This window comes from Pelobates fuscus, chromosome 4, assembly GCF_036172605.1.
Source record: "Pelobates fuscus isolate aPelFus1 chromosome 4, aPelFus1.pri, whole genome shotgun sequence".
NCBI classification, from domain to species: Eukaryota; Metazoa; Chordata; class Amphibia; order Anura; family Pelobatidae; genus Pelobates; species Pelobates fuscus.
Window position 1 is genome coordinate 9,771,218 of NC_086320.1, and position 22,957 is coordinate 9,794,174.

The following is a 22,957-nucleotide window of genomic DNA, read 5'->3' on the forward strand; positions in this document are numbered from 1 at the left end:
ACTGTAGTCTACTCTCAGGTCCAGGGGTAAGTGCCCCTTGCATGGGGACCTGCATATAAGGCCAGTTGGCCTGAATAAAATTATTCCTGTTTTACCCTTCATCTCGTTGAGGCTGATGTTTGGGTATGTGTTTGCTTACTGGGAGAAATTACTGAATGCTGCATTGTCTTCTTGAGAACATTTGAATCAACACCCAAACTGCGAGCTATAATCACTCAGCTTTTAGCAGTTTGGGAGGAACCGGAAGTAAACGGGTATCTGATATACCAGCGATCTTAACAAGCACATTCTGTCCACCAATCAGCCATGGATAAAGAATTTAGGACATGACAAGTTAAACTACAGAATTTGCATGACCTTTAATGTGAAAAATAAACATTCCATATTTTCTGGACCACTTTCATTGATGCATGTGTGTCCTATAACGACATGACGCAGTAGGAGGGACCAGATATCACTACCAGCACACCGAAGGCTCCTGCTTTTTATTTTCCCTCCCATAAACCTCCACTTCGCACAGTGTTAGATACTCTGAACGGCCAGGGATGGTCACAGTGACGTATCGACCCTCCAATCCATTGCAGCAAACTGGGATCTTTACTTTTGACACATCATTGATGGTGGCACATCTACAGGAGGAAAAAAAAACATCATAATGATATATAAAGAGAGCATTGACTCCTCTACGCCTCCATGTTAGCTCCCTGTCAATCATTGTTATAACCTTTAACACCAGGCAGTCAGCATAGAGAGAGCATACATGGAAGAGCAGACATGACACATGACACAATGTTTCTGTTTCTCCTTCTTTAGCAATGTGTGCCCTGACTGTGCCTTGTCTGAACTGGATTATGATAGTATTTGCTAAATCTTTCAAATTTAAAACAAAAGGAAACAACACATGACAGAGAAGTGACAGTTCTCCTTTAAGCCACTCTTTAATTCTGTCTCCAGACCCACTGCTAAAACTATGTCCTGCAATCAGCTTGGAGAATTCCCTCTTCAACCTATTGTTTCTGTAAGTTTTCTTGTAATTGTCCTATTTATAGTTACATCCCCCCTCTCATAATATTGTAAAGCGCTACGGAATCTGTTGGCGCTATATAAATTGCAATAATAATAATAATAATAACAATATGAAGCCATTTATTATCGTATCATTATTTGGCTCCTTTCTAAATCATAATGATAACAGAAATCACCCAAATGGCCCCAATCAAAAGTTTACATACCCTAGAATGTTTGGCCTTGTTACAGACACACACAGGTTAAATGTCAATTAAAGGTTAATTTCCCTCACCTGTGGCTTTTTAAATTGCAATTAGATTCTGTGTACAAATAGTCAATGAGTTTGTTAGTTCTCATGTGGATGCACTGAGCAGGCTATATGCTGAGCCATGGGGAGCCGAAAAGAACTGTCTAGACCTGCATAACAAGGTAATAGAACTTTATAAAGATGGAAATGGATATAAAAAGATATCCAAAGCCTTGAAAGTGCCAGCCAGTACTGTTCAATCACTTATTAAGAAGTGGAAAATTCGGGGATCTCTTGATACCAAGCCAAGATCAGGCAGACCAAGAAAGATTTCAGCCACAACTGCCAGAATAATTAATTGGGATACAAATAAAATCCTACATGTAACCTCAGTATAAATACAGGCTGCCCGGGAAAAAGACGGTGTGGTTGTTTCAAGGAGCACAATACAACAATACTTGAACAAAAATGAGCTGCATGGCCGAGTTGCCAGAAAGAAGCCTTTACTGGGTCAATGCCACAAAAAAGCCTGGTTACAATATGCCCGACCAGTGGTGTATCCTGGTTTTGTGCTGCCCTAGGCAGGACAAAACTCAGGCGCCCCCCCTCCCTCCCCCCCGCGCGCGCCACCCCCACCCAACCTTTACCCCGCCCCGCATTCTAAATACACACACACATTCACTGACAGATACGCATACACTAGCTAACAGAAACACACACTCCCTTACAGAAACACACACTCCCTTACAGAAACACACACTCACTAACAGACACACACACACTCACTAACAGACACACACACACACACACTCACTAACAGACACACACACACACACACACACTCACTAACAGACACACACACACACTCACTAACAGACACACACACTCACTAACAGACACACACACACTCACTAACAGACACACACACACTCACTAACAGACACACACACACTCACTAACAGACACACACTCACACTCACTAACAGACACACACACACTCACTAACAGACACACACACTCACTAACAGACACACACACTCACTAACAGACACACACACTCACTAACAGACACACTCACTCACTAACAGACACACACACACTCACACTAACACACACTCACACTAACAGACACACACACACACACTAACAGACACACACACACACACTAACAGACACACTCACACTAACAGACACACTCACACTAACAGACACTCACACTAACAGACACTCACACTAACAGACACTCACACTCACTCACATTAACATTTTTTATTTACTTTAACCCCCCCCAGCCTCCTTACCTTTGGGAATGCTGGGGGGGGGCGGTCATCTTTCTCCCTGGTGGTCCAGTGGCTGCTGGCGGGCGGCAGGCTGGCGAGGGAGCACTTCCTCTGAGCTGTCTGCTCAGCTCCCTCGCGCGCCGCACAGTGAGGCTGGGAGGCGGAGCCGGAATATGACGTCATATTCCGGCTCCCAGCCTCACTGTGCGGCGCGCGAGGGAGCTGAGCAGACAGCTCAGAGGAAGTGCTCCCTCGCCAGCCTGCCGCCCGCCAGCGCCGCCCAGCAGATCGACCGCCCAGCATGTCTGTTAGCCGCAAGGCTAACAAGACATTTGCCTTGGGCATTTGGGGGTGGCTTTTTTTGCCGCCCCCTGGAAAATGCCGCCCAAGGCAAATGCCTTGTTTGCCTCGCGGCTAATACGCCCCTGTGCCCGACAACACCTTGACAGCCTCACAGCTTCTGAAACACTCTAATTTGGAGTGACGAGACCAAAATAGAGCTTTATGGTCACAACTATAAGCGCTATGTTTGGAGAGGGGTAAACAAGGCCTATAGTGAAAAGAATACCATCCCCACTGTGAAGCATGGTGGTGGCTCACTGATGTTTTGGAGGTGTGTGAGCTCTAAAGGCACGGGGAATCTTGTGAATACTGATGGCAAGATGAATGCAGCATGTTATCAGAAAATACTGGCAGACAATTTGCATTCTTCTGCACGAAGGCTGCGCATGGGACACTCTTGGAGTTTCCAGAATGACAATGACCCTAAGCACATGGCCAAGTTGACCCTCCAGTGTTACAGCAGAAAAAGGTGAAGGTTCTGCAGTGACCATTACAGTCACCTGACCTTAATATCATCAAACCACTCTGGGGACATCTCAAACATGCTGTTCATGCAAGACAACCAAAGACTTTGCATGACCTGGAGGCATTTTGCAAAGACGAATGGGCAACTAACTTGATTGCATTCTACAAGAAGTAAGTAGAAGTATATATCAGGGTGTTGCAGTGGGTGTGATCTATTTGGATTTTGCCAAGGCATTTGATACAGTTCCACACAATAGATTAGTGTTCAAACTCAAAGAAATCGATCTAAATGAAAATGCTTGTTCTTGGGTAGAACATTGGCTTAAAAATAGAGTACAAAGAGTTGTCAATAATGGTAAATTTTCAAGCTGGACAGAGGTGGCAAGTGGTGTCCTTCAGGGTTCTGTTCTGGGACCCCTTCTATTTAACATATTTATAAATGATCTTGAAAAAAGCATTGTAAGTCGTGTTTCAGTGTTTGCAGATGACACAAAACTCTGTAAAGTAATACAATGTGAGCAAGATATTACCTTGCTGCAGAGGGATTTAGATAGATTGGGGGACTGGGCACTCAAATGGCAGATGAAATTTAATGTTGAAAAATGCAAAGTTATGCACTTCGTCGTAAAGAATACACAAGCAACGTATACCCTTAATGGAAGCGAATTAGGGATAACAACACACGAAAAGGACTTGGGAATTGTTATAGACAACAAACTATGCAACAATGTGCAATGTCAATCAGCAGTGGCCAAGGCCAGTAGGGTATTGTCATGCATGAAAAAGGGCATTCATTCTCGGGACGAGAATATCATTTTGCCTCTTTATAAATTGCTGATAAAACCACACATTGAATATGCTGTGCAATTTTGGGCACCTGTTCTAAAGAAGGATATTATGGCACTAGAAAAAGTGCAGAGGCGGGCTACAAAATTAATAAAAGGAATGGAACATATCAGCTATGAAGAAAGATTAACAAATGTAAACCTCTTTAGTTTAGAAAAACGTAGCCTGAGAGGGGATATGATAACATTATACAAATATATCCGGGGCCAATACAAACCATTTTGTGAAAATCTATTCACAAACGGGACTTTACATAGGACACGAGGTCATGTGTTTAGACTGGAAGATTTCGTCTAAGGCAAAGAAAAGTTTTTTTTACTGTAAGAACAATCAGAATGTGGAATTATCTGCCTGAAGAAGTGGTTTTATCAGAGTCCATACAGATGTTCAAACAGCAACTAGATGCAGACTTGCAAAATCAGAATATTCAAGGATATAATTTTTCAATGTAGGGTAATAACTGCTTGATCCAAGGATAAATCTGACTGCCATTCTGGGGTCAAGAAGGATTTTTTTCCTAGTTTGTTGCAAGTGCTTCAAACTGCTTTTTTTGCCTTCTGTTGGATCAACAGCAAAAAACAAATGTGAGGAAGGCTGAACTTGATGGACGCAAGTCTCTTTTCAGCTATGTAACTATCCACGGAAGGTAAAGTTTTAGCGGTGTTCGCATCGTTGAGTGTCTGATTTGAGTTCCATGAACTCGATGACCAAACACCGCTTATTGTACTCGCTGGTTAAGATGGCCACCGCCACGTGGTCGAATGGCACTTCAAATGGCTTCGAGAGTTTGAAGTGCCACTTCGAAAGTTCGAATGGTTCCTGTTACCAGTCCCAACAGGCACAAATATTGTTTTCAGATAGGGTTTAATACAGGGGACATAGTCATAGGGTAAGAGGCTGGCAAGTATGCCCCTCCAAGGACCAGTGACGAGGTCCAGTTCGTCACAGGGGTCATTTCATTTTTTTCTTTGTTGTCATGTTTTGTTTTATGATTGTGCCATTCTGTTATAACCTACAATTGAATATGAATCTCATAAGAGAAATGTGTTTTGTCTGCTCACTCATGTTTTCTTTAAAAATGGTACATATATCACCAAGTCACCAAGGGTATGCAAACTTTTGAGCACACCTCTATATATATTGTTTTTTTTTTTAGGTATAGAGCTATGTGCCATATCAATCTTGGTTAGATAACGACTTCCCAGCCTAAGCAGAACTATAATTAGTGACATCTATAGAGAGAGACAGTGTCTTAATTATTCACTTACAAAGTAATCGACCTGTGAAAACTCTAGAGTAGAAGAGACATAAAATCATAAGAACAAGCAGAGATAAAGTAATGTGAGCTCACAAGAAGATCAGCAGCCCTAAAATAAGTCTCAAACTATTTATAGAGATTCTTATCGTTCCAGGAACAACATGAGATTTGTTCCAGGACTCACACTGGGTTGTTGCCATCAGGAGAATTTCCAACTTTAACTTGGGCTCCTTTTAGACGTTCTTGGCAGCAATCTTGACGGTTCGTTATGAAGACTGAATCAATGTTTACACTCTTTCCCAGGTCCAGCTTCCACCAGGGGTCCCTATCACCTTGTGTGTGAGCACAGGGGTGCTTATAGTAATTTGTTTCAAAATTGCCATCAATGGCTGTACTGGCATCTGGTGGTGGATTTAGTGGAAATACAGAACTTTGACTTGCAACACCAGATGGTGCCAAGTTTACAGCTGAAAGAAAAACACAAGGTGGTTAATGGTTTACAAATACAACAAAGCAGACATACATAAACCAGGGGAGGATTTAGTGTCCAAGAGGAAACAATAAACAGTAGATTGTAAAACTACCTGGAATTACAATGTAATGGCACAATCTAGATCAATTCTATTTCATACTCTGGTGAGGCACACCTAAATATTAGTGTCCATATAGCAATATCCTCTCTCATTACTATAGTGAATATCAGTGTCCATATAGCTATATCCTCTCACATTACTATAGTGAATATCAGGGCCCATATAGCTATATCCTCTCTCATTACTATAGTGAATATCAGTGTCCATATAGCTATATCCTCTCTCATTACTATAGTGAATATCAGTACCCATATAGCTATATCCTCTCTCATTACTATAGTGAATATCAGTGTCCCATATAGCTATATCCTCTCGCATTACTATAGTGAATATCAGTGTCCCATATAGCTATATCCTCTCACATTACTATAGTGAATATCAGGGCCCATATAGCTATATCCTCTCACATTACTATAGTGAATATCAGTGTCCCATATATCTATATCCTCTCTCATTACTATAGTGAATATCAGTGTCCCATATAGCTATATCCTCTCACATTACTATAGTGAATATCAGTGTCCATATAGCTATATCCTCTCACATTACTATAGTGAATATCAGTGTCCATATAGCTATATCCTCTCACATTACTATAGTGAATATCAGTGTCCATATAGCTATATCCTCTCTCATTACTATAGTGAATATCAGTGTCCCATGTAGCTATATCCTCTCTCATTACTATAGTGAATATCAGGGCCCATATAGCTATATCCTTTCTCATTACTATAGTGAATATCAGGGCCCATATAGCTATATCCTCTCTCATTACTATAGTGAATATCAGTGTCCATATAGCTATATCCTCTCTCATTACTATAGTGAATATCAGTGTCCCATATAGCTATATCCTCTCTCATTACTATAGTGAATATCAGTGTCCATATAGCTATATCCTCTCACATTACTATTGTGAATATTAGTGTCCATATAGCTATATCCTCTCTCATTACTATAGTGAATATCAGTGCCCATATAGCTATATCCTCTCACATTACTATAGTGAATATCAGTGTCCCATATAGCTATATCCTCTCACATTACTATAGTGAATATCAGTGTCCCATATATCTATATCCTCTCTCCTTACTAGAGTGAATATCAGGGCCCATATAGCTATATCCTTTCTCATTACTATAGTGAATATCAGGGCCCATGTAGCTATATCCTCTCTCATTACTATAGTGAATATCAGTGTCCCATATAGCTATATCCTCTCACATTACTATAGTGAATATCAGTGTCCCATATAGCTATATCCTCTCTCATTACTATAGTGAATATCAGTGTCCATATAGCTATATCCTCTCTCATTACTATAGTGAATATCGGTGTCCATATAGCTATATCCTCTCTCATTACTATAGTGAATATCAGTGTCCCATACAGCTATATCCTCTCTCATTACTATAGTGAATATCAGTGTCCATATAGCTATATCCTCTCTCATTACTATAGTGAATATCAGTGTCCATATAGCTATATCCTCTCTCATTACTATAGTGAATATCAGTGTCCCATATAGCTATATCGTCTCACATTACTATAGTGAATATCAGTGTCCCATACAGCTATATCCTCTCTCATTACTATAGTGAATATCAGTGTCCATATAGCTATATCCTCTCTCATTACTATAGTGAATATCAGTGTCCATATAGCTATATCCTCTCTCATTACTATAGTGAATATCAGTGTCCATATAGCTATATCCTCTCACATTGCTATAGTGAATATCAGTGTCCATATAGCTATATCCTCTCTCATTACTATAGTGAATATCGGTGTCCATATAGCTATATCCTCTCTCATTACTATAGTGAATATCAGTGTTCATATAGCTATATCCTCTCTCATTACTATAGTGAATATCAGTGTCCATATAGCTATATCCTCTCTCATTAATATAGTGAATATCAGTGTCCATATAGCTACATCCTCTCTCATTACTATAGTGAATATCAGTGTCCCATATAGCTATATCCTCTCTCATTACTACAGTGAATATCAGTGTCAATATAGCTATATCCTTGTCAGGATCGGGACAGGGATCCAACACGCAGAGTACAAACAGTAGCCAGATACGTATACCGGACCTTAGAATGGCCGGACTAACGTAAGTAGTACCGTAGAGAATGGTCAAAGACAAGCCGAGGTCGAGGGTAACAGAAGACAGGTAAGCGAGAGACAAGCCGAATCAAGGGAGACAGAGATAAGCAGAGTAGAGCAAACAAGCCGGGTCAAAACCAAAAGGGATAACTAGAAAACACGAGCACTGAGTGACTAGCAAGCTAGAACCACGACAGGGCAATGAGCAACAGGGCGAAGTATGTTTAAATACCCTGGCTAGAGAGGATAGACACGTCTCCGACGAGTCCTGATTGGTCTCCAACGGATTGAGTGACAGGTCGTTCCGGATTGGCGTCATGACGTCGGTCTCCGGGCACCATGCTACATAAGGAAGTAACTCCCTCGCGGCCGGCGTCTATGTGAACGGGTCGACCGCGAGGAACAGGAGAAACATGGCGTCCGGACGGATAAACGTCTAAGTCTCTGCCTCTCTCGGAGGTAGAGACCTCAGGTACCCTGACAGTACCCCCCCTCTCAGATACGCCCACCGGGCGGAAGGAACCGGGACGAGATGGAAAGCGGGAGTGATACGCCCTGCAGAGACGAGGAGCATGAACATCCTCTTGAGGTACCCAACTCCTCTCTTCAGGACCATAACCCTTCCAATCGACCAGATATTGAACCTTCCCCCGTGAGATTCGAGAATCAATAATAGAGTTAACCTCATACTCCTCCTGACCCTCCACCTGAACAGAGCGAGGAGGGGCTATTGTGGAGGAAAATCTGTTGCATATAAGTGGTTTCAGCAATGAAACATGAAACGAGTTAGGGATGCGTAAAGTAGCAGGAAGAGCTAGACGGTACGCAACTGGATTGATCCGAGTCAGTACCCTGTAAGGACCAATATAACGGGGAGCGAACTTCATGGAGGGCACTTTTAAACGGATGTTCCTTGTGCTCAACCATACCCTATCACCCGGAACAAAGACCGGAGCCGTTTATCAGCGTGTTTCTTAACCAGCATAGAGTTGTGCATAAGGATTTGTCGAGTTTGGTCCCACAACTTCCTCAAATTGGCCACATGAACATCAACCGACGGCACCCCCTGGGAAGGAGAAGCCGAAGGAAGAATAGACGGATGAAAGCCATAATTCATGAAGAAGGGGCTTGAATGAGTAGAATCGCAGACGAGATTGTTGTGTGCAAACTCCGCCCAAGGAATCAAACCGACCCAATCGTCCTGGTGTTCAGAAACGAAACAACGTAAATATTGTTCAATCTTTTGGTTGGTGCGTTCAGCAGCTCCATTTGACTGAGGATGGTAGGCAGAAGAGAAATTCAATTTGATGCCAAGTTGAGAGCAGAAGGATTTCCAGAAACGGGAAACAAATTGGGAACCTCTGTCAGATACAATTTGGGAAGGTATCCCATGCAAACGGAAAATCTCCCTAGCGAATATCTCTGCTAATTCGGGCGAAGATGGGAGTTTAGGTAAGGGAACGAAGTGAGCCATCTTAGTAAATCTGTCCACCACAGTGAGGATAACAGTCTGCTTTTTAGAGATAGGCAAATCAACAATGAAGTCCATGGCCAAACAGGACCATGGCTTTTCAGGAACCTCTAAAGGGTGCAGAAATCCGCATGGAAGCGAATGGGGTTGCTTGGTCTTGGTACAAACCTCACATGCCCCGATGAAATCTTTAATATCTTTACGTAACTCAGGCCACCAGAAGTCTTTAGAGATCAGAGCATACGTCTTGCGAATGCCAGGATGTCCAGCCACCTTGCTGTTGTGGAAACAACGTAACACTTCTAGTTGGAGAGTGGAAGGAACGAAGTGTCGATCCCCAGGAGCCTGTTTGGGCGCAAGATGCTGAAATTTCATGATCTCGGCAAGCAACGGAGAGTGAATCCTGATATTCGTGTTAGCGATGATATTACCCTTAGGAACTATGGAGGAAAGAACTGGCTCAGTTGTAGTGAACGGTTCATATTGACGAGACAAAGCATCGGCTTTAGTGTTCTTAGAACCAGGTCTATAAGTAAGTACATAATTAAAGTGAGTGAGGAACAAGGACCAACGAGCCTGCCTGGCGGATAAGCGCTTAGCTTCCCCAATATAAGACAAGTTCTTATGATCTGTTAAAATAGTAACAGGGTGTAATGTCCCTTCTAGTAAATGTCTCCATTCCTTTAAAGCCTTAATGACCGCTAACAGTTCCCTGTCGCCGATGTCATATCTGCTTTCCGGCCCAGATAATTTCTTAGAGAAGAACCCACAAGGGTGTAACGGTTTGTCCACCCCTAACCTTTGAGACAGAACAGCCCCAACTCCCGTCTCAGAAGCATCGACCTCGAGTAAGAACGGCAGAGTTGTATCAGGGTGGACTAGAATGGGGGCAGAAGCAAACAGTTCCTTGAGAGTCTTGAAAGCAACAAGAGCCTCCGTAGACCAGGTCCTAGTATCAGCCCCTTGTTTGGTCATATTGGTAATAGGTGCAATGATAGAAGAGTATCCCTTAATGAAGCGCCTATAGTAGTTGGAAAAACCAATAAACCTCTGAATAGCCTTGAGTCCTTTGGGTAAAGGCCAATCTAAAATAGATTGGAGTTTGTCAGGGTCCATCTTAAAACCTTCCCCAGAAATCACGTAACCAAGGAAGTCTATCTGAGACTGATCAAAGCTGCATTTCTCCAATTTACAGTATAGGCCATGTTGCAGGAGTTTGCGTAATACCCTTCTGACTTGTCTATGGTGAGTCTCAATCTCCCTAGAGTGTATCAGTATGTCGTCCAGGTAGACAATAACACAATCATGTTGAAACTCCCTAAGTACCTCATTAATCAAATCTTGAAATACTGCAGGAGCATTGCAAAGTCCAAACGGCATGACTGTGTATTCATAGTGGCCATACCGGGTATTGAACGCCGTCATCCACTCGTGTCCATGCTGGATTCTCACCAAATTATATGCCCCTCTGAGATCTAACTTGGTGAAGATCTTGGAGCCCTTAAGACGATCAAACAACTCGGTAATCAATGGGATAGGATAGGCATTTCGGATAGTTATTTTATTCAAACCTCGGTAATCAATACAAGGTCTCAGTGTGCCATCCTTTTTCTTAACAAAAAAGAACCCAGCCCCGGCAGGAGAAGAAGACCTCCTAATGAATCCTTTCTCTAAATTCTCACGAATATATTCCTCTAGAACAGAGTTCTCCTGAACAGATAAAGGATATACATTACCCCTCGGGGGCATAGTCCCAGGTAGAAGCTTAATTTTACAATCAAAAGACCTGTGTGGAGGTAAAGAATCGGCATTCTTCTTGTCGAATACTGCCTTTAAGTCTTGGTACAGGAACGGTATCTGTCTCTCTGTGGACTGAGTAGGACTACCAGAAGTGTTAATATTAGCCAATGGAGAAACCTTGCGTAAACACCTCTCCTGGCAGCTCTGACCCCACGAGAGTATCTCCCCTAATTCCCAGTCGATAATAGTGTTATGTCTCTTCAACCAAGGATACCCCAGAACTATGGGAACAGAAGGGGATGAAATGAGCATAAGAGATAAATTCTCCACATGTAGGATACCAACATTTAAGTTAATGGGTATGGTCTCCCGAAAGATAACAGGGTCCAGTAGTGGTCTACCATCTATGGCCTCAACGGCCAAGGGTGTCTCCCTTAACTGGGATGGGAAATTGTGTTTAGTGGCAAAAGCTTGATCGATAAAATTCTCAGCAGCTCCGGAATCTATCAACGCCATAGCCTTTACTACTTCCCTCTCCCACGTTAAGGAAACTGGTAGCAGAAGCCTGTGATCTTTATAATTAGGAGTAGAGGACAAAATAGATACACCCAAGGCCTGTCCCCTAGAGAAACTTAGGTGCGAGCGTTTCCCGGGCGGTTAGGGCAGTTCGAGAGTAAATGACCTCTGACTCCACAATACATACATAACCCCTCCCTTCTCCTGTGCTGTCTCTCCTCCTCAGAGAGGCGGGTAAAGCCTATCTGCATAGGTTCAGGAAGCAGAGAGACCGTGGAGTCAGGGCTTGGAAATGCGGGGGCTAACCTAAAGGAAGATCTCCGGTTCCTCTCTCGAGTGTTCTGTCTCTCTCTTAAACGTTCATCTATACGAGAGATGAATGAAATTAAATCCTCTAACTCTTCAGGAAGTTCTCTAGTAGCAACCTCGTCAAGGATTACATCAGATAACCCATTCAAAAATACATCCATATACGCCTGCTCATTCCACTTGACTTCTGACGCAAGAGACCTGAACTCTAGTGCATAATCCACAAGTGTTCGGTTCTCCTGTCTCAAGCGCAACAGTGATCTGGCTGCATTAACCTTTCTACCTGGAGGGTCAAACGTTCTTCTAAAAGCAGCTACAAATGCGTTATAGTTATATACTAACGGGTTATCGTTCTCCCATAGTGGGTTGGCCCATCTCAGAGCCTTCTCAATGAGTAAGGTGATAATAAATCCTACCTTTGCCCTATCTGTAGGATAGGAGCGGGGTTGCAATTCAAAGTGGATACTAATTTGGTTTAAAAAAACACGAAATTTCTCAGGAGCCCCACCATAACGTACTGGTGGGGTAATGCGAGAAGAAGCACCACTTACAGGAGAGATGGGAGTAGTACGTATCTCCTCTGGTGGGTTATTGGCACGAGATAATAACGCCTGAAGCGCTAGCGCCATCTGATCCATTCTGTGATCCATGGCTTCAAACCTAGGATCATGAGAAGCCAGCTGACTGTTTGTACCTGCAGGATCCATTGGCCCTGTCGTAATGTCAGGATCGGGACAGGGATCCAACACACAGAGTACAAACAGTAGCCAGATACGTATACCGGACCTTAGAATGGCCGGACTAACCTAAGTAGTACCGTAGAGAATGGTCAAAGACAAGCCGAGGTCGAGGGTAACAGAAGACAGGTAAGCGAGAGACAAGCCGAATCAAGGGAGACAGAGATAAGCAGAGTAGAGCAAACAAGCCGGGTCAAAACCAAAAGGGATAACTAGAAAACACGAGCACTGAGTGACTAGCAAGCTAGAACCACGACAGGGCAATGAGCAACAGGGCGAAGTATGTTTAAATACCCTGGCTAGAGAGGATAGACACGCCTCCGACGAGTCCTGATTGGTCTCCAACGGATTGAGTGACAGGTCGTTCCGGATTGGCGTCATGACGTCGGTCTCCGGGCACCATGCTACATAAGGAAGTAACTCCCTCGCGGCCGGCGTCTATGTGAACGGGTCGACCGCGAGGAACAGGAGAAACATGGCGTCCGGACGGATAAACGTCTAAGTCTCTGCCTCTCTCGGAGGTAGAGACCTCAGGTACCCTGACAATCCTCTCTCATTAATATAGTGAATATCAGTGTCCATATAGCTATATCCTCTCTCATTACTATAGTGAATATCAGTGTCCCATATAGCTATATCCTCTCTCATTACTACAGTGAATATCAGTGTCCCATATAGCTATATCCTCTCTCATTACTATAGTGAATATCAGTGTCCCATATAGCTATATCTTCTCACATTACTATAGTGAATATCAGTGTCCATAGAGCTATATCCTCTCTCATTACTATAGTGAATATCAGTGTCCAAATAGCTATATCCTCTCATATTACTATAGTGAATATCAGTGTCCATATAGCTACATTCTTTTTCATTACTATAGTGAATATCAGTGTCCATATAGCTATATCCTCTCTCATTACTATAGTGAATATCAGTGTCCATATAGCTATATCCTCTCACATTACTATAGTGAATATCAGAGTCCATATAGCTATATCCTCTCACATTACTATAGTGAATATCAGTGTCCATATAGCTATATCCTCTCTCATTACTATAGTGAATATCAGTGTCCCATGTAGCTATATCCTCTCTCATTACTATAGTGAATATCAGGGCCCATATAGCTATATCCTTTCTCATTACTATAGTGAATATCAGGGCCCATATAGCTATATCCTCTCTCATTACTATAGTGAATATCAGTGTCCATATAGCTATATCCTCTCTCATTACTATAGTGAATATCAGTGTCCCATATAGCTATATCCTCTCTCATTACTATAGTGAATATCAGTGTCCATATAGCTATATCCTCTCACATTACTATTGTGAATATTAGTGTCCATATAGCTATATCCTCTCTCATTACTATAGTGAATATCAGTGCCCATATAGCTATATCCTCTCACATTACTATAGTGAATATCAGTGTCCCATATAGCTATATCCTCTCACATTACTATAGTGAATATCAGTGTCCCATATATCTATATCCTCTCTCATTACTATAGTGAATATCAGGGCCCATATAGCTATATCCTTTCTCATTACTATAGTGAATATCAGGGCCCATGTAGCTATATCCTCTCTCATTACTATAGTGAATATCAGTGCCCATATAGCTATATCCTTTCTCATTACTATAGTGAATATCAGTGCCCATGTAGCTATATCCTCTCTCATTACTATAGTGAATATCAGTGCCCATGTAGCTATATCCTCTCTCATTACTATAGTGAATATCAGTGTCCCATATAGCTATATCCTCTCACATTACTATAGTGAATATCAGTGTCCCATATATCTATATCCTCTCTCATTACTATAGTGAATATCAGGGCCCATATAGCTATATCCTTTCTCATTACTATAGTGAATATCAGGGCCCATATAGCTATATCCTCTCTCATTACTATAGTGAATATCAGTGTCCATATAGCTATATCCTCTCTCATTACTATAGTGAATATCAGTGTCCCATATAGCTATATCCTCTCTCATTACTATAGTGAATATCAGTGTCCCATATAGCTATATCCTCTCTCATTACTATAGTGAATATCAGTGTCCATATAGCTATATCCTCTCACATTACTATAGTGAATATCAGTGTCCCATATAGCTATATCCTCTCTCATTACTATAGTGAATATCAGTGTCCATATAGCTATATCCTCTCTCATTACTATAGTGAATATCAGTGTCCATATAGCTATATCCTCTCACATTGCTATAGTGAATATCAGTGTCCATATAGCTATATCCTCTCTCATTACTATAGTGAATATCGGTGTCCAAATAGCTATATCCTCTCTCATTACTATAGTGAATATCAGTGTTCATATAGCTATATCCTCTCTCATTACTATAGTGAATATCAGTGTCCATATAGCTATATCCTCTCTCATTAATATAGTGAATATCAGTGTCCATATAGCTATATCCTCTCTCATTACTATAGTGAATATCAGTGTCCCATATAGCTATATCCTCTCTCATTACTACAGTGAATATCAGTGTCCATATAGCTATATCCTCTCTCATTAATATAGTGAATATCAGTGTCCATATAGCTATATCCTCTCTCATTACTATAGTGAATATCAGTGTCCCATATAGCTATATCCTCTCTCATTACTACAGTGAATATCAGTGTCCCATATAGCTATATCCTCTCTCATTACTATAGTGAATATCAGTGTCCCATATAGCTATATCTTCTCACATTACTATAGTGAATATCAGTGTCCATATAGCTATATCCTCTCTCATTACTATAGTGAATATCAGTGTCCAAATAGCTATATCCTCTCACATTACTATAGTGAATATCAGTGTCCAAATAGCTATATCCTCTCATATTACTATAGTGAATATCAGTGTCCATATAGCTACATTCTTTTTCATTACTATAGTGAATATCAGTGTCCATATAGCTATATCCTCTCACATTACTATAGTGAAGATCAGTGTCCAAATAGCTATATCCTCTCACATTACTATAGTGAATATCAGTGTCCATAGAGCTATATCCTCTCACATTACTATAGTGAATATCAGTGTCCCATATAGCTATATCCTCTCACATTACTATAGTGAATATCAGTGTCCCATATAGCTATATCCTCTCACATTACTATAGTGAATATCAGTGTCCCATATAGCTATATCCTCTCACATTACTATAGTGAATATCAGTGTCCCATATAGCTATATCCTCTCATATTACTATAGTGAATATCAGTGTCCATATAGCTACATTCTTTTTCATTACTATAGTGAATATCAGTGTCCATATAGCTATATCCTCTCTCATTACTATAGTGAATATCAGTGTCCATATAGCTATATCTTCTCACATTACTATAGTGAATATCAGTGTCCCATATAGCTATATCCTCTCTCATTACTATAGTGAATATCAGTGTCCACATAGCTATATCCTCTCACATTACTATAGTGAATATCAGTGTCCATATAGCTATATCCTCTCACATTACTATAGTGAATATCAGTGTCCATATAGCTATATCCTCTCTCATTACTATAGTGAATATCAGTGTCCCATATAGCTATATCCTCTCTCATTACTATAGTGAATATCAGTGTCCCATATAGCTATATCCTCTCTCATTACTATAGTGAATATCAGTGTCCCATATAGCTATATCCTCTCTCATTACTATAGTGAATATCAGTGTCCCATATAGCTATATCCTCTCACATTACTATAGTGAATATCAGTGTCCCATATAGCTATATCCTCTCTCATTACTATAGTGAATATCAGTGTCCCATATAGCTATATCCTCTCTCATTACTATAGTGAATATCAGTGTCCCATATATCTATATCCTCTCTCATTACTATAGTGAATATCAGTGTCCCATATAGCTATATCCTCTCTCATTACTATAGTGAATATCAGTGTCCCATATAGCTATATCCTCTCTCATTACTATAGTGAATATCAGTGTCCCATATAGCTATATCCTTTCTCATTACTATAGTGAATATCAGGGCCCATATAGCTATATCCTCTCACATTACTATAGTGAATATCAGTGTCCATATAGCTATATCCTCTCTCATTACTATAGTGAATATCAGTGTCCCATATGGCTATATCCTCTCTCATTACTATAGTGAATATCAGTGTCCCATATAGCTATATCCTCTCACATTTCTATAGTGAATATCAGTGTCCCATATAGCAATATCCTCTCACATTACTATAGTGAATATCAGTGTCCATATAGCTATATCCTCTCTCATTACTATAGTGAATATCAGGGCCCATATAGCTATATCCTCTCACATTACTATAGTGAATATCAGTGTCCCATAGAGCTATATCCTCTCTCATTACTATAGTGAATATCAGTGTCCCATATAGCTATATCCTCTCTCATTACTATAGTGAATATCAGTGTCCCATACAGCTATATCCTCTCTCATTACTATAGTGAATATCAGGGCCCATATAGCTATATCCTCTCACATTACTATAGTGAATATCAGTGCCCATATAGCTATATCCTCTCTCATTACTACAGTGAATATCAGTGTCCATATAGCTATATCCTTTCTCATTACTATAGTGAATATCAGTGTCCATATAGCTATATCTTCTCACATTACTATAGTGAATATCAGTGTCCATATAGCTATATCCTCTCTCATTACTATAGTGAATATCAGTGTCCAAATAGCTATATCCTCTAACATTACTATAGTGAATATCAGTGTCCATAGAGCTAAATCCTCTCACATTACTATAGTGAATATCAGTGTCCAAATAGCTATATCCTCTCATATTACTATAGTGAATATCAGTGTCCATATAGCTACATTCTTTTTCATTACTATAGTGAATATCAGTGTCCATATAGCTATATCCTCTCACATTACTATAGTGAAGATCAGTGTCCAAATAGCTATATCTTCTCACATTACTATAGTGAATATCAGTGTCCATAGATCTATATCCTCTCACATTACTATAGTGAATATCAGTGTCCCATATAGCTATATCCTCTCACATTACTATAGTGAATATCAGTGTCCCATATAGCTATATCCTCTCACATTACTATAGTGAATATCAGTGTCCCATATAGCTATATCCTCTCACATTACTATAGTGAATATCAGTGTCCCATATAGCTATATCCTCTCATATTACTATAGTGAATATCAGTGTCCATATAGCTACATTCTTTTTCATTACTATAGTGAATATCAGTGTCCATATAGCTATATCCTCTCTCATTACTATAGTGAATATCAGTGTCCATATAGCTATATCTTCTCACATTACTATAGTGAATATCAGTGTCCCATATAGCTATATCCTCTCTCATTACTATAGTGAATATCAGTGTCCACATAGCTATATCCTCTCACATTACTATAGTGAATATCAGTGTCCATATAGCTATATCCTCTCACATTACTATAGTGAATATCAGTGTCCATATAGCTATATCCTCTCTCATTACTATAGTGAATATCAGTGTCCCATATAGCTATATCCTCTCTCATTACTATAGTGAATATCAGTGTCCCATATAGCTATATCCTCTCTCATTACTATAGTGAATATCAGTGTCCCATATAGCTATATCCTCTCACATTACTATAGTGAATATCAGTGTCCCATATAGCTATATCCTCTCTCATTACTATAGTGAATATCAGTGTCCCATATAGCTATATCCTCTCTCATTACTATAGTGAATATCAGTGTCCCATATATCTATATCCTCTCTCATTACTATAGTGAATATCAGTGTCCCATATAGCTATATCCTCTCTCATTACTATAGTGAATATCAGTGTCCCATATAGCTATATCCTCTCTCATTACTATAGTGAATATCAGTGTCCCATATAGCTATATCCTTTCTCATTACTATAGTGAATATCAGGGCCCATATAGCTATATCCTCTCACATTACTATAGTGAATATCCGTGTCCATATAGCTATATCCTCTCTCATTACTATAGTGAATATCAGTGTCCCATATGGCTATATCCTCTCTCATTACTATAGTGAATATCAGTGTCCCATATAGCTATATCCTCTCACATTTCTATAGTGAATATCAGTGTCCCATATAGCAATATCCTCTCACATTACTATAGTGAATATCAGTGTCCATATAGCAATATCCTCTCACATTACTATAGTGAATATCAGTGTCCATATAGCTATATCCTCTCTCATTACTATAGTGAATATCAGGGCCCATATAGCTATATCCTCTCACATTACTATAGTGAATATCAGTGTCCCATAGAGCTATATCCTCTCTCATTACTATAGTGAATATCAGTGTCCATATAGCTATATCCTCTCACATTACTATAGTGAATATCAGTGTCCCATATAGCTATATCCTCTCACATTACTATAGTGAATATCAGTGTCCCATACAGCTATATCCTCTCTCATTACTATAGTGAATATCAGTGTCCATATAGCTATATCCTCTCTCATTACTATAGTGAATATCAGTGTCCCATAGAGCTATATCCTCTCTCATTACTATAGTGAATATCAGTGTCCCATACAGCTATATCCTCTCTCATTACTATAGTGAATATCAGGGCCCATATAGCTATATCCTCTCACATTACTATAGTGAATATCAGTGCCCATATAGCTATATCCTCTCTCATTACTACAGTGAATATCAGTGTCCATATAGCTATATCCTTTCTCATTACTATAGTGAATATCAGTGTCCATATAGCTATATCTTCTCACATTACTATAGTGAATATCAGTGTCCATATAGCTATATCCTCTCTCATTACCATAGTGAATATCAGTGTCCATATAGCTATATCCTCTCTCATTACCATAGTGAATATCAGTGTCCCATATAGCTATATCCTTTCTCATTACTATAGTGAATATCAGTGTCCCATATAGCTATATCCTCTCTCATTACTATAGTGAATATCAGGGCCCATATAGCTATATCCTCTCATTACTATAGTGAATATCAGGGCCCATATAGCTATATCCTCTCATTACTATAGTGAATATCAGGGCCCATATAGCTATTTCCTCTCACATTACTATAGTGGATATCAGTGTCCATATAGCTATATCCTCTCTCATTACTATAGTGAATATCAGGGCCCATATAGCTATATGTTAGTATATTTACTAACATAAACCGGTATAAGTGGAATTTCCTACCTCCAGGCTGAGGATCACATGACTGGGTCCATACCACGGATGCACAAGCCAACAGAAGAATGAGACGCTTCATCCTGGTATGAGAATGGGAATTATGCCAGCCTGTAATTAGTATAATTCGGTTTAGTGAAGTGAAAAGATCAACGGTAAGTCAAAGAGTGAAAAGTAACAGAGACAACAGGTGGTGTTTTTTTTTTTATAGAGACACACGTTCTTCAACAGTTCTAACAGCAAGGTCTATCAAATCCTAACACTGCAATTAACTTTTCTGCACTGCTGCTAACACTATCATCATCAGCACTTTCAACAACACCGCACTAACAACAACACTACTGCACCACTGCACAAATTCTAACTCTACTGCACCGCTGCCCGAATGCCAACTCTACTGCACCTCTGCCCGAATGCCAACTCTACTGCACTGCTGCCCGAATGCCAACTCTACTGCACCGCTGCCCGAATGCCAACTCTACTGCACCGCTGCCCGAATGCCAACTCTACTGCACCACTGCACCGAATGCCAACTCTACTGCACCACTGCACCGAATGCCAACTCTACTGCACCACTGCCCGAATGCCAACTCTACTGCACCACTGCCCGAATGCCAACTCTAATGCATCCTTCCCAAATGCCAACTCTACTGCATCACTGCACGAATTCCAATTCTACTTCACCACTGCCCGAATGCCAACTCTACTGCACCCTGCCCAAATGCCAACTCTACTGCACCCTGCCTGAATGCCAACTGTACTGCACCACTGCATGAATGCCAAGTGTACTGCACCCTGCCTGAATGCCAATTCTACTGCACAACTGCACGAATTCCAATTCTACTGTACCACTGCCCGAATGCCAACTCTACTGCACCACTGTATTAACGACAACATTACTGTACCACTGCCCAAATGCCAACTCTACTGCACCACTGCACAAATGCCACCTTTCCTGCATTAATGCCAATTCTACTCCACCACTGCATGAATGCCAACTCTACTGCACGAATGTCAACTTTACTGCACAAACTGCTAACACTACTGTCTTACAACCAAATCTACTACACCACTGCCATCACTACTGTCTTACAACCAAAACCACTGCACCACTGCCAACACCACTGAACGTATACTAATACCTGTGAAGTACTGCCAACACTATCATAATATTAATAATAATAATCATAAACACCGCTGCCAGCACCACCGCTCCACTGTATTATTTATTTATTTATTACTGTTTTTTTTTTTTAAAGCACCAACATATTCTGCAGCGCTGTACAACTGTAAAAAAGACAGTACAATATAAACACATAGAAACATAGAAACATAGAATGTGACGGCAGATAAGAACCATTCGGCCCATCTAGTCTGCCCAGTTTTCTAAATACTTTCATTAGTCCCTGGCCTTATCTTATAGTTAGGATAGCATTATGCCTATCCCCCGCATGCTTAAACTCCTTCACTGTGTTAACCTCTACCACTTCAGCTGGAAGGCTATTCCATGCATCCACTACCCTCTCAGTAAAGTAATACTTCCTGATATTATTTTTAAACCTTTGTCCCTCTAATTTTAGACTATGTCTCTTGTTGTGGTAGTTTTTATTCTTTTAAATATAGTCTCCTCCTTTACTGTGTTGATTCCCTTTATGTATTTAAATGTTTCTATCATATCCCCCCTGTCTCGTCTTTCCTCCAAGCTATACATGTTAAGATCCTTTAACCTTTCCTGGTAAGTTTTATCCTGCAATCCATGAACCAGTTTAGTAGCCCTTCTCTGAACTCTCTCTAAAGTATCAATATCCTTCTGGAGATATGGTCTCCAGTACGTATCTTCAGAAGGATATTGATACTTTAGAGAGAGTTCAATCAATACAAAAGTTAAAGGGGGCTCTTCCCATGAGCGGAGGTCTAACCCTGGAAGATATTTTATACAGAGTACTTTGCCAGATAGCCCATGAACTTACAATCTATTGACTGTTTTTTTTTAAATGAATGTTAACACCAATATACCATCACCAATTTACTACTGCAAAAACCTCTGTACCACTGCCAACATTACTGCAATACGGACAATTTGGACATTCACAGCTAGTGTTTACCATTTAATCATCTGTATCCTTCACTTTTATCCCTTTCCAGTCTCACTGTAATGCCTGAGTTAAAGTGTGAAATCAAAGTAAATTTTTATTTCAGCCAAAATGAGTAGGTTGGGAATATCTATGTTTTTTTGTTTGGCTATTTGGAGTAAAAATGTACTTTGAATTAATTATTCATTCTGTAGTGAAAGGGACCTTTTAAGGGTCTGAGAGGGGGGGGGGGGGGGTCGCTATACAAATAATTATTCTTTAATAAAGGATGGTCTCCCTGGTTATATATAGAATATAAAAACCACACTTACCTTAATAGTGTCTGATCTCGTCTGCACCCAGGGTAGCCTTTATATACAGCCAGGGCTATCGCCCCATGTATCCCCTCCCTAATAATTCTTCCTTAATGTTTCTTTGGAAATTGGTTTAACCTGTTCTGCGACATTCTCACAACTCTGTTTACTTTTTATACTCACCGTCCACATAGCAAATGTTATATTTTAACCTCTATAATAACAAAATTAGAAAAAAAATGCAAACCATTTATATTCAGCCACTGAACACAACTGAATGTTGAGCGGTGAGCATAATATTTTCTGATATTTCACAATGCAAAGCAATAAACTTGAACCCCTTAAGAACCAATGCTGCACCTGTATACCTGGTGTCAGGAATGGACAAGTCAATCACATTAAAATTAAGATGTTTATACCCTCTACATTTGAATTT

At 40.3% G+C, this 22,957-nt stretch overlaps 1 protein-coding gene across 1 annotated transcript; it reads right to left on the reverse strand.

Moving 5' to 3' along the window:
• Positions 1 to 334: 334 nt before the first annotated feature.
• LOC134608287 (pentraxin fusion protein-like) lies at positions 335 to 22,627 on the reverse strand. The gene is made up of 4 exons (XM_063450984.1): positions 22,540 to 22,627; positions 20,145 to 20,246; positions 5,631 to 5,913; positions 335 to 629 (listed from the first exon to the last, which is right to left on the reverse strand). Exons 2-4 carry the CDS (start codon positions 20,215 to 20,217, stop codon positions 458 to 460), a joined length of 528 nt encoding a protein of 175 aa, XP_063307054.1. The 5' UTR covers positions 20,218 to 20,246; positions 22,540 to 22,627; the 3' UTR covers positions 335 to 457.
• Positions 22,628 to 22,957: the final 330 nt, after the last annotated feature.

What these genes read in the sequence shown, in the direction of transcription:
- LOC134608287 (XM_063450984.1), bottom strand. Translation starts at nt 20,217, where the DNA reads ATGAAGCGTCTCATTCTTCTGTTGGCTTGTGCATCCGTGGTATGGACC. An exon ending in ATGTGATCCTCAGCCTGGAG is followed by an intron (nt 5,914 to 20,144) that starts GTAGGAAATTCC and finishes TTTTTCTTTCAG; the next exon opens with CTGTAAACTTGGCACCATCT. An exon ending in CCTGATGGCAACAACCCAGT is followed by an intron (nt 630 to 5,630) that starts GTGAGTCCTGGA and finishes TTCCTCCTGTAG; the next exon opens with ATGTGCCACCATCAATGATG.